This window comes from Anoplophora glabripennis, unplaced genomic scaffold, assembly GCF_000390285.2.
Source record: "Anoplophora glabripennis isolate ALB-LARVAE unplaced genomic scaffold, Agla_2.0 scaffold113, whole genome shotgun sequence".
In the NCBI taxonomy this organism is placed as follows: domain Eukaryota; kingdom Metazoa; phylum Arthropoda; class Insecta; order Coleoptera; family Cerambycidae; genus Anoplophora; species Anoplophora glabripennis.
In genome coordinates this window covers 143,842-157,102 of record NW_019416240.1, presented here as the reverse complement: position 1 = coordinate 157,102, position 13,261 = coordinate 143,842, and the positions used below count along the sequence as shown (strand labels likewise).

The 13,261-nt window shown below is 32.4% G+C and overlaps 1 protein-coding gene across 8 annotated transcripts in view; it reads left to right on the top strand.

The window, feature by feature from the left end:
* LOC108905970 (serine/threonine-protein kinase tousled-like 2) overlaps nucleotides 1-7,282 on the top strand; it is a 206,045-nt gene extending 198,763 nt beyond the window's left edge. For all 8 annotated transcript variants that reach the window (XM_023455863.1, XM_023455858.1, XM_018709070.2 and 5 more), the window contains 5 exons: nucleotides 552-1,058; nucleotides 3,731-3,878; nucleotides 3,934-4,184; nucleotides 4,238-4,457; nucleotides 6,518-7,282. In XM_023455863.1, coding sequence (XP_023311631.1) covers nucleotides 552-1,058; nucleotides 3,731-3,878; nucleotides 3,934-4,184; nucleotides 4,238-4,457; nucleotides 6,518-6,727 — 1,336 coding nt within the window. In that variant the 3' untranslated portion in view covers nucleotides 6,728-7,282. The remainder of the gene's footprint in view (nucleotides 1-551; nucleotides 1,059-3,730; nucleotides 3,879-3,933; nucleotides 4,185-4,237; nucleotides 4,458-6,517) is intronic.
* The last annotated feature ends 5,979 nt before the right edge of the window (nucleotides 7,283-13,261 follow it).

Here is a 13,261-nt window from a genome sequence, read left to right as displayed (position 1 = left end):
TGTTTCAAGACGGGACTGATATGTAATAAGGGCCAGTTTTTCCATCTAGAATAAATCTAGAAATAATTACTTGTTAAGTTAATTTTATCAGACGATTGATATAAATGCATTTTCCCGATGAAAATTATTTAGGAAATAGTTATTGGCACTCGGTGAAGCGATAAAATATATTTACGAATTAAAAATTCAGTGAAATGAAATAGATATAAAATGATTTGGCTCCCATAGTTGGGTATATATTGCAGATGCATTTTAGAACAAAAAAAAGCAATTCCATCAGATAAATTGAAATAAAATTGTTGCTTGCCCACAAAGAGTGACCGCAAAAATCGCCCGTTTTTTCACAATTCGCAGAGAACGAAAGAAAATAGATAAAAATATGTTTTTGGTCTCAAATTACTCGTAAAAAATAAAAAGCTGATTGTTCTTATTTGAAAAATAAAAGTTAATAGATATTTTAATGAGAAATGGAAAACTGGTCTCAAAAATAATAAAAAGAAAAACCATTTTGAACCCGAAAACGTTTTGTAACTATTCTTTTTTGTGCGTAGGCGGCAGGAAGAAATAACAGCGGAGAGGGAAGAGATAGACAGACAAAAGAAGCTATTACTTAAGAAAAGGCCTTCGAATAACGAGAGTGGCAGGAAACGGAACAATTCGAGCGCGCTGCACAACGGAACCGATTCGGGTTTTCTCAAGCCGGACGCCGTGCCCGGCTCCCTGACACTTCAAGAGTACTATGAGGCTGATGAAATACTGAAACTGAGGCAGAACGCCCTCAAGAAGGAGGACGCCGACCTCCAACTGGAGATGGAGAAGCTGGAGAGGGAGCGCAACTTGCACATCAGAGAACTGAAACGAATCCACAACGAGGATCAGTCCAGGTTCAACAACCATCCCGTGCTCAACGATAGATATTTGTTGTTAATGTTGCTGGGCAAGGGGGGCTTTAGCGAGGTGCACAAGGCCTTCGATTTGAAGGAACAGAGGTACGTCGCTTGCAAGGTGCACCAACTCAACAAGGACTGGAAGGAGGACAAGAAGGCCAACTATATAAAGTGAGTGGTAAAAATCAGTGTTTATATCACTTTTTAGACTACTCGTTTTCTTATGATTGCAACGATTTTAATATTTCAAGCAGAGCTGTCAGATGTATATTTTAAATAGGGTCATTTCCCATAATTTTTTTTTTATACAGTATCGGACAAACTAGAGTGACTTCCATTAACTCGGTACATCAACTAAATGCTTTGTTAGTGTTACTATAATGAAATTAAACACAAAACAACAAAATTGAAAACAAAAAAAAATCAAGAAGGTGACGACAAAACAAAAAAAAAATTGAAATAATTTAATAAATAATTAAATCAGTATTTTGTCTAGTAAGGTGTATTAGGAATAACTTACTGGTAGCGTTTTGATATTAAGGTTACAAATAATTGCATTATCTATAAAACAACCAAACAGTTTGAATTTTGTGAAATAGTTGGTTAAGTATTTCTTCTAAACTTTCTTTATCGTCTCCCTACGGTTTTTTATGGGATTCAAATCTGGAGACTGACTTGGTCACATAAAACATACGAGGTCTGTTCCAAAAGTATCCGACCTTCCTTCATATTTCCCCGCTGGTGTTATTCTGCATCATCGGGTTGGTGGCATTCTTCCAAGTGGTCCCCATTTGATTGAAGAATATGTTCTCAGCGGCCCTTTCACTTTTGGAAGCAGTCCTGGAACTTTTATTTAGTATCAGCTTTAGAGCGTTTGTCATATTAGTTTCGACTATTTCTTTGTCGTTAAATCGGTATCCTTTGAGCGACATTTTTAATCTTGGGAACAGTCAAAAGTCACAGGGAGCTACGTCGGGATTGTATGGAGGCTGATGAAGCTCTACGACTTTGTGCCTTGTCAAATATTGCTGCACAAGAGTTTATTAGTTGCCTTTTCCGCCAGGAGGTCAGCCTCTTCCAAAAAACGCTGAATTTAACTCGTTAACTCGGCCAAAACCTTGCTTAGCGGATGTTTAAATAAAGTAAGACGTTTTTTCGGATCGATGCTGTGGCCTATATACCTGGTCGCTCTCAGTTGACGGCAGCAACCAGGTGCATAGGTCACATCATCAACCTGAAAAACCGTCATATTTTAAATATCGGCACAATTTGCGTGCGTCTGTGTAGTCCGATTAATTATTTAAATTCTGCAATCCCTCTGTATCTATCATTTTTCCTTTCCAAAAGTTTTGTTTTAAATTGTTGACTCCTGTGAAGACAAAAATTCTGAATTATTTTTAAAACCACCCAAATTGGTCCTTTACCAATATCTGCGATTGCACAGCTTTACAGGCTTCGACAATTTGCATGCGTAAACCATTAATTTCACATAATGTGTGTTAATTTGATTAACACTTGAACAAAGAGAAACCAAATAAGTCGTTTTAATTCTGTCGCACATCTTGTATTCCATAAACCACATGTGCCAATTCGCACGTGTTTCACCATACTCGCAAACTATACAATAATTTTGAAATGAGGTATACACTGTTCAGTGTATTTTATTTGTACCGTAGTGAATAGAATTTACTTGAATATTTTACTTGCTTTAATTTTGTCCGATATTGTATGCATTATTTGTTTCTAAAAATTTGCTTAAAATATTTATTTTTTTGTTTTGTTCTGATACACAAACTATTCCAGCTTAAAATTTAGAGTTAAATCCAGTGTATTGTACATTTACACTTAAGTGACTAGCCACTACTATCGGCTGTTGCTGGTACTGCCATTTAGACAGCAGGATAAGCCATTTTTCTATTTAGTGAAAATTTCTAATTACATTTGATAATACCGTGTGTCATCAATTCTCCAATTCATAAGAAGAAAAGTAACTATGCTATTTAATGATTTTACTTTGTAAATATTTTACGTTTATATAACATTTTGTATAGAATAGTATTACTACTACTACTACTACTACTTAAGTAAATGACCCTATTGGAAATAAAAAGATATGCTGTGTGACCTGATTTAAGTCGATAATAAATAAATTTAAGAACGAACTTCCTCAAAATTTCAGATCCCAAGTTGCTGCAATTTTTTTAGGTACAAAATTTTAAAAAATTGTATTACATCTTAACTTGGCCCACTATGTTTTTTTATTATTAAAGATTGTTTTGCAGAAAAAGGGTGGATTATTCGTACATAAATAAGTAAAAATTGCTCTTTTTTTGGCTATAATTCAGAAAGTATTATAAGATTAATTGAAATAAATGACAATATATTAAGAACTGTTCAATATTGAGCAAATTATACTTTAAAAATACGTGTCCCTGGGGTTGAAGTTCATTTGTTTTTATTTATGTCTAATACACCTATAAATTGAGACACACTGTATAATCCTGTCTGCAGTTATTTGTTTGTGACATAATTACAGTTTATTTCTGTTTATTTGGATATTTTACAGTAGTGAAAAAAAAAAAAACAAATAATTAAATCAGTTTATAAAAAGGATTCAAGGAAGGAACTTTTTTATAAGATTGTGAAAAAAAACTGAAAAAAAGGAAACAAATAACTAAGATAATTAAGATTTGAAAAATTTATTATCTATTTTCTTGCTTAATAGAAATAAAATCTTTTCATATGTGGCAAAATACCCAACTAAACGGGAAAAAATTTGTACATTTGTACATTGTAATATAGCCAGTGTAATTTTACTTACTAAAAAGCTTTTTTGATTTCAGGCATGCGTTACGGGAGTATAATATTCACAAAGCTTTAGATCACCCCCGAGTAGTTAAATTATATGATGTATTTGAAATAGACGCAAATTCTTTCTGTACCGTTCTAGAATACTGTGATGGTCACGATCTTGACTTTTACCTGAAGCAGGTAGGTTGAACGTTACGCTTATCCCGACTCCGAACTAACATCTTTCCGTTTTCAGCATAAAACCATACCGGAGAGGGAAGCGAGATCGATAATAATGCAGGTTGTGTCGGCCCTAAAGTACCTGAATGAGATTAAGCCACCCGTGATTCACTACGACCTAAAGCCCGGCAACATTTTGCTCACGGAGGGCAATGTCTGTGGCGAGATCAAAATCACCGATTTCGGTTTGAGTAAGGTCATGGACGAGGAGAATTACAACCCCGATCATGGCATGGACCTTACGTCGCAAGGCGCGGGCACGTACTGGTAAGTGTAGATGAACTTGGTGGAGTTTACGGTTCTAACGTTGCATCCCGTAGGTATCTTCCCCCTGAGTGTTTCGTAGTTGGTAAGCATCCTCCAAAGATATCTTCAAAGGTGGACGTTTGGAGTGTAGGTGTAATATTTTATCAGTGTCTATACGGCAAGAAGCCGTTCGGGCACAATCAGTCTCAAGCGACGATTTTAGAAGAGAATACCATTTTAAAAGCAACCGAGGTTCAGTTCGCTAACAAACCCGCAGTTACTAATGAAGCTAAGGTAAGATTTTATGTTTACTTTTGTAATTTTTATATTTCCGTAAAATTTACATTTACTATAATAAATTTTACATAATTTAAAAATTTACATTTACTAATGTCAATTGTTTAAGGAACAGTAGTAAAGAAAATATTGAAAGAATTCGACAAATTAGATATTTAATATCCATTTATATTTACATAAGTAAATGTAAATTTTAAATTTCTGTTTGCTATTGTAAATTTGACATTTGTATAAAATTTATTTTTGACATTTTTATGATGTTTACTAAGAAATGTAAATTTTACATTATTTAAGAAACAGTAATAAAAATATTGAAAGGATTGGATTAATTTAATACATAATATCCGTTTACATTTTTATGTAAATGTAACATTCCGTTTTTGTAAATTTTACATTTGTTAGAAATTTATTTTTGTAATTCTGTGTTTATTAAAAAAGAATTTTTAAAATTAGAAATTGTAAATTCATTATTTTACATTTTTATAAAAAAAAATTACCAATGTAAATTTTATATGTAAAATTTATATTTACTAATGCAAATTTTACATTATTTAACAAACAGTGCTAAAAATATTGAAAGGATTGGACTAATTTAATATATAATATCCATTTACATTTTTATGTAAATGTAACGTTCCGTTTTTGTAAATTTTACATTTGTAAGAAATTTATATTTGTAATTCTGTTTATTAAAAATGGATTTTTAAAATTAAAAATTGTAAATTCATTTTGCATTTTTATAAAAAAAATGTTACCAATGTAAATTTTATATGTAAAATTTATATATACTACTGTAAATTTTACATTATTTAACAAACAGTACTAAAAATATTGAGAGGATTGGACTAATTTTACACATAATATCCATTTACATTTTTATGTAAACGTATAGTTCCGTTTTTGTGAATTTTACATTTGTAAGAAATTTATTTTTGTAATTCTGTATTAAAAAAGAATTTTTTAAAAATTAGAAAATGTAAATTTATTATTTTGCATTTTTATAAAAAAAATTTTACCAATGTAAATTTTATATGTCCAATTTATATTTACTAATGTAAATTTCACATAATTTAACAAACAGTGCTACTACATATATTGAAAGGATTGGACTAATTTAATACATAATATCCATTTACATTTCTATGTAAATGTAACATTCCGTTTTTGTAAATTTTACATTTGTAAGAAATTTATTTTTGTAATTCCGTTTATTAAAAAGGAATTTTTAAAATTAGACATTGTAAATTCATTATTTTGCATTTTTCTAAAAAATTTTTACCAATGTAAATTTTACTTTATTTAACAAACGGTGCTAAAAATATAAAATTAATATAATTCAATATTTAACATACATTTTTGTAAAATTTCTGTTGCTAATGTAAATTTTACAGTTATATGAAATTTATTTTTGGAACGTACAATATTTATTATAAAAAATTTGAATTTTTTTAAAATTAGGAATTGTAAATTCATCTTTTTACTTATTAAGAAATGTATAATTTTTGTAATTTTACATGTTTGAATAATTTACATTTATTAATGTAATTTCCTCATTTTTGTAATAAATAGTATTGAAAATTTCCAAAATAATAAACCAATTTAATACTTATAATACACTCAAAATTTACATTTAATGTATGTATATGTAAATTTTACATCTACTTTCGATATTTTTTTATACAAAAACACTTGAGTTCTTTATGATTAGAAGTTGTAAACTATTTTTGTAATTTGTATTAAGAAATTTGCAATTTTTGCAGCTTCATAAGAGTTGCCTTGCCTTATATTTGTAAAATTTACATTTATTAATGTAAACGCTACATTTTATGATTAATAGTAATGAAAATTTTTAAAAGAATGAACTAATTTAATAATTCTCAAACATACAAAATTTGCATTTTGGTAAATGTAAATTTGAAATGATCTGTTTACAAATGTAAATTTTACAAAAAAAAAATGTGAAATTTATATTTTAGATTTTTGTGATATTTATTTAAAATAAGAACTATAAATTCATAATTTTTGATTTCCTATTAATAAATTTACTCTTCTTGCAGAGCTTCATAAGGAGCTGCCTGGCCTACAGGAAGGAGGACCGCATCGACGTGCTGTCCCTTGCCAGACACGAATACCTACAGCCCCCGATGCCTAAACACTCCCGGCTCACATCGAACCAACAACAGCAGCAGCAGGCGCAGCAACAACAGCAATCGGGGTCCTTCTCGACGGGTATATTCGGGGCCATGAACGCTTCGTCATCATCTTAGTGCAGTGCTGTGTTTACATAAGTTATTTAAATATGTCTATTAATCATAAAAAAAAGGGAAAAACGCTACTCATACACTGTTAGATAAATTAAGTGAGATAACCGAGACAATTGCGAGGTTGTTCCGAGGTGTTTGTGAGGGTCTTCTGGTCGAAAACGTCGAAGAACGTTGTGATTAAAGTTGGGACGCCGGTGTGGTGCACAGACTAAAGTTTCAATCTTCTCTTTGACGCTTAAACGCTTCCCTTGTCTTGCGGTTCTCGTCGCAAAATTTGAGACTGCCTCTACTTTTCCGTTCTTCAAATTGAACACTCGCTGTTGAAAATGAAAGAAAAATATGTACATATGGTTTAAAGTCGCCAAAATTTGGCGACGTTTACGTTTTTCGTTGAAAAAGATACCGTTCTCATGTTTTACGAGGAGAACGCAAAAACTGCAGTCCAGTTCAGAATAAGTGCAAAACTGATAGTCGTACATTTCCTTTTATATATAATGCTATATATATATATACATGTAGAGAGAAAGAGAGAGAACATTAATAAGTTATTTTATGAAAGTGACCTTGCTTTGTACCATAGTGTGTTTTGGTTCGCTACCCTTCCCCCTTCTCTTCACTATTCATTATAACATAGATTGTATTGTGTACAGAAAAAAAAACTCATGTTTGCCTGTTAATTCGAAGGGAATGCTCCATAGTTTTAACGCTCGTCACGTACTTGCGGGTAAAGAGTCTCGATTTACCGAGCGCTTTTTCGAAGTTACGTACCTGACGGACGTCGAGTCGCAGCGGCTTTTGAGGCATTTTCTGTTTATGATTTTGCAGTTACAGGAAACCACTTTATTTATTTTTGCCGAGGAGGGTTTTTTCCCAAACGAACGCATTACTTCATTTCGACTGTATAAATTAATTTTCCAAAAATGTTTACGGGTGAAGAGAAAATATACACCGTTTTTTAAAAGTGCGCCGAGAAAATTACAACTCTGTGATAAGAGTATTAAAAATTTGTCAAGATGGAGATGATCAGTACTCGTGAGTATTATCAAAATTTATGATAAATTGTATTTAAAATTAATGTATAGTGGACTTTTAATATGGCGTTTTTTTTTAATTTATTTTATTGCGCAATCATTTATATTTTAAGTTTACGATTTACATTTACTTTTACAGATTGTGATTATCGCAGGATATACAGCTTAAAGTTTCGTTGCAAAGGAAAGATGAAATTGTTTTGAAATATTGTAAAATTTACAATTTGATATGAAAAGTAGAAAAAATGCCATTCGAAAGTTTAGTGAAATTACAATTTTATCTACCTATTTTGTATTTTTACATAGATTTTGACACAAAATTAAATCTTGAGAGGGCTCTATAGCAAATAGCCCACCAGTAATACATTTTTATAGATTTTAGTACACAATTTGTCTAAATATGAATTAATGGACAAATAACAGACTTTCCTCCATTCTAACGCAGATTTTCTATAAAATGGAGTTAGTTTGAAAGTTACTTTTTGTTTTCAAGAAATTTGTAATTTGAATTGTAAATTACAAATTTCTTTACACCAAAAAGTTATTTAAGTCCATTTTATAGAAAACTTGCGTTAAAATGAGGGAAAGTCTGTTATTTGTGCATTAATTCATATTTAGACAAACTATGTCATAAAATGTATAAAAATGTGGTTGGCTATTTGCTATAGAGCCCTCTTAAGAGTGTATCTTATAATGTAATTTGAATCGAATTTTGGTGATATTTTTAATTTTTTTTCCGAAATGAAATAATGTGAAGACCTAGCTGACAGTATTTCTCCTGCATGCCCCTTTTTTATTATTTTCTACCTTGAAATCATGTAAATTTACATAAAAAGTCGTAGTAATGCATAATCATCATAAACCTCTGTATTCAAAACGAGAAATGAACATAACACTTAGGTTCTAAGCTCTACGATAGATTATATGTATATAAGTGATGAAAGCTTGGTATTTTGAATATATCCGAGGTTATGAGCGTGAAATGTCTCAAGCGATACAAGATCAAGTCCGTTTATTAGTTTTTTATGCGACGCCTTGCGAGCCCGTCATCGGACGGTTGTTTTTCCTGTATAGTATGCTAGTGTATATTACACGTTGTTACGATAGAGCGAGCCCGGCGTGGCCCGCTGGCGTCGCACGGATCATGTAAATATCTTGTAATAAGTCGCGCTGCAATACATGCCAAACATGTCCATATAATTAAAAACTTGCAATTAATAAATACATGTTACTTATTTATACTGTGCTGTTTGTGTAAAAAAAATGTGGCACGTCGTTGCCACGGACTTTGTGATAAGAGTAGTTAAAAGTCATGTTCTAGAATGCAACAAAATGTATCGTTATATTATTGTTTTATTGTACTGTATCTAAACCTTTATTTTATACAATCGTTCACAGTTTTTCTTTTGGTACCTATTACTATTCTGCCGTTGTACATACAGTGTGTAAATGACTACACAGTAAAGTTTTCAAAATTAAGTTAATTTATTTCTTCTTCGATTTTACTATAAAAAAAATATAAGTTCTACTAATTTATATTCGACGTTTTTTTGCTCACAATCTGCCAGTGTCCCAAACAGAGCTAAAAGGTAAGTTTAATTTTTTGTTTAAAATTTATGATAAAATTCACATTCTTCAACTGGATAAAACATTTTATAAAAAAAAAAACATCGTCAGACATTCTAACAAAAACGTTAATTTATAGTAATTATGGTGTCTAAATATGTATTTTGATATAGAGCCTCTCGTCATACTGCAATTGTAAAATTTATTAAAAGAAAATTTCTTAAAATGTAAAAATTATTTAATTTCTATCGGTAAAATGCAAAAAATGCTTAAGGCATAAAACCACTCTAAAATTTTGAAAAAGTATATGTTTGGATAAATGGTTTAAACAATGCTTTTATTATGTGAAAAGTAGAGGAAAAAAGTTTTGGATGGGGGAAAAATCAGGAAAAAACTTTTTTCGAGGTGGTCGCAACAGGCTACAAGAGTGCCTCTTGTAACTCATGAGAATGCTTGCGATAGCTATTATAGAGGCCAGATTGAGTCTCGGAGAATGCCGAAAAGAAGAGGATGAAGAAAATATCAATATAAGAGGCCAATTATAAGGTACAGGTATCGTTGAGTGAAGGTATAATACAACAAACTTCTTATGCTGAATAGCAATAAAAACTAATCATTTTTCGAGAAACCACTTTTTTTTTTGTGGCTATCCGTGTCTTTTAAGTTTTTTCCACATCTCCTTTTGGTTTTTTTGTGCTGTTCTTCATAATATAAATCGGGCAACATCCTAGGTGTTTTTCAATTTACTAAAAATTTTCAATGTTATTAACAATTTAATGCAAAATTTTTCATCTTCTTTGAATGACTGAATCAACCTACAGCCGCCACTTTGAGTCCAAATCGTTTGAAAAAATTCAAAATACCTGAAAACATGCTCAATAAAAGCCTTTTTGTTCCTGACCCTATAGATATGACACTTGTATAGATTTTTCCTTGAAAATTCACAAAAATCACCCTTTTTCCAACCTCTAAAGTGGCGTTACTCCTTAATTAATCTGTTATATTTTAAAAAATGACATGTTATGCATTACGAACAATCATACCTTGATTAAACGGTGTTTTCATGGAGAAATATTCTGTAATTCCGAAAATTTTGTTTACTCGTCCTTATAATTTGCCCGAACACCCTGTATATTTATAAATTCTGTATTGTTTACGTGTAATCCACAGTTATAAAAGTGTCGGATCAAAGCAAAAAGAAATAATGTTTTCTAAAAGATAGCTAACGCGTAAATATTACCTAGACTAGTAACATAAGTGGTTACAGAGAAAAAAATATTTGGGTATCTGGGAAAACTAAAAAACACATGAAATAACTAAATGGATATTACCTCTCAGTTACAAATGTATTTTAGTATGACGACAACATCTTTATCCCGTCGTACTTTTTTTTTACACAAAGCACCATGTGGCGTTTGACAGACTATAAACTTAAAAAATAGTAATATGGTACACATTTTTCAAAATCTATTACAAATATACAAAAAAAAATAAACGTTTCAGAGAACTTACAATACTTTTGTACTACAATTAAAATAATAACAATAATTAATAATATGTATATACAAATACTCAGTACAAATTTAAATGTGATTACCATTTTTCAGAGTTTTGGAAAAATTTTAAAACACAAATTTTTTGAGGAAAACTTGTTTGGGAAGGAGTATATTATTCATCGTAACCCAAAAATTATTAAGTTACCCAGCAACACGGCCTAATCATCTTGTCGCGGAATTTGACTGGTCTTTGTTTCCTCCAGAATTAAGGCCCCTGATTGCGCTAGAAGATAGGTGGGCTGACGACCCACGGTGGTGGTCCCACGTTGGGCGCCACGACGCGAGTGCGCCTCATTCTGGTTTGCTTCCGGCTCGTGAGACCATCAGACTCTCCCCTGAGCATCATCAAGGGGTAGACCCGCATGATAGATTGGTGGGATCGTAGTGTTCAGGGTCTCTCTTCACCTCCGGCGTGAGTGCGGTAAACGCCTGCTCAGAGTAGTTACCTGGCATCTCGTTTCCCTCGCTCTTGACGTACAGCCATCAACAAGGGGAAGTGAGACTTCCTATCCCCCGCCATTGTTTTGAGTTCGAAGAACTCGGATTCCACGAGATGTGTTATTGCGACCTATTGGAGCACTCCACTGAATTGGTTTCCCAATTTAGGACACTTGGAATTGGTTTTCTAATTTTCCAAATGTTTGGTTTGGGTTTTTGTACCACCCTGTATAGCTCTTGGTTCGGGTCTGATACATAAAAATGTGGTTGGCTATTTGCTATAGAGCCCTCTTAAGAGTGTATCTTATAATGTAATTTGAATCGAATTTTGGTGATATTTTTAATTTTTTTTNTTCCCTCGTTCTTGACATACAGCCATCAACAAGAGGAAGTGAGACTTTCTATCCCCCGCCATCGTTTTGAGTTCGAAGAACTCAGATTCCACGAGACATGTTATTGCGACCTATTGGAGCACTACACTGAATTGGTTTCTCAATTTAGGACACGGAATTGGTTTTCTAATTTTCCAAATGTTTGGTTTGGGTTTTTGTACCACCCTGTATAGCTCTTGGTTCGGGTCTGATACCCTAAGTTGTGTCTGAAAATCACTGTCCTTATTCACTAATGTTGCAATATGTACGGACCCTAGATTAGAGAAGTATAGCGCCGGTACGTGAGCTTTGGAAGCTTGCATTTCAGCGGTTAGCTGTCGAGTCGAGTGTGTGGGTGTATTTTTTGTTTTTATTTAGAAATAATGACTCAAGAAATAGCAGTATGTAGGTAAGTTTTATTCAATTTTTATAGGCCTTCTTGGCACTTCTGCCTGGTCTGGCTATGTCGTGGTAGCTAGTGATCTGAAACTGTACAGGATTAATACAGACCCTGAAGCCTGTCGTGGGGTGGATTTTGGGATGGATCCGTATTGCGAAAATTTCGAAAGGTCGGCGTGTCAGCGAAATTTCATCGCATCGGTGGTCAAGTGGAAAATCTCGATCGTCATTACCATCCTCAGATGTCTTGTGGTGTTCAAAGTGCTCGTCAGCTAGGTTGCCCATGATGCAATCTCTGTCCTAGTTTCTACCAATCACAAAACATATAATAGAAGACTAACCTCGAGTGACGAATTCGAATCATCGGAGAATTTTTGTATAGTTTGGATCCATCTTTTCTTCGTAGGGTGGCTATGAATGTTGCGGTGGTTTGCCATGTACATATCTGTATTGAAAATATTGGTTTCGAATGTTTTGGTTGCTAGCGACCATCTCTTTTATTTATGCATGAATTATATAATAGTTCAGAACACTGTAGCATAGGAGAAAGCAGATTATTGCTTTTCTTTTCTTATATGAAAAACCAAAGCGATCTTGTGAAACCCGTGCAATGATTTTTCTCTTTCTGTTAGCCAAAAATTCAGCTTTTCTCATTTATTTATTTTTTATTGTTCCGATGTAAGTTTATTTTTTAACAAAAAATATAAGATACGGATGTGAACGATTATCAGCACTTATATTTCATTTACTTCCAAAACGAGATTTAGAGATATACAGGGTGTCCCATAAGCACATGATCAAAATGGTACTGCAACATTCTTTGGCTCAAAAGAAGACGATCTGATCTAACTTCCATTAAGAAAAAATGTCTGGCTCCTCTGCTATTGTCAGGTTCTTGAAAAAAATTATTTTTTGTAATATCTGGAGAATGATAGGATGGACTCGTTTCTATATAAGACTCACGTTTTGATGATGCAACCGAGTCCATCCGCCTCGGGCAAGTGGTAAATATTTGATACAAGAATTACCAGAACTTTTTATTTGATCACCGGAATCAATTAATTTTTTTTTTATTGATACATCAGTCCTTTTTCGAGATTTTCGTGCTCTTGGTAAAATTTTGTAGCGTTCATAGTTTTTACGTTTTCACGTTGAAGAAAGCATTTTAGGGAGTTA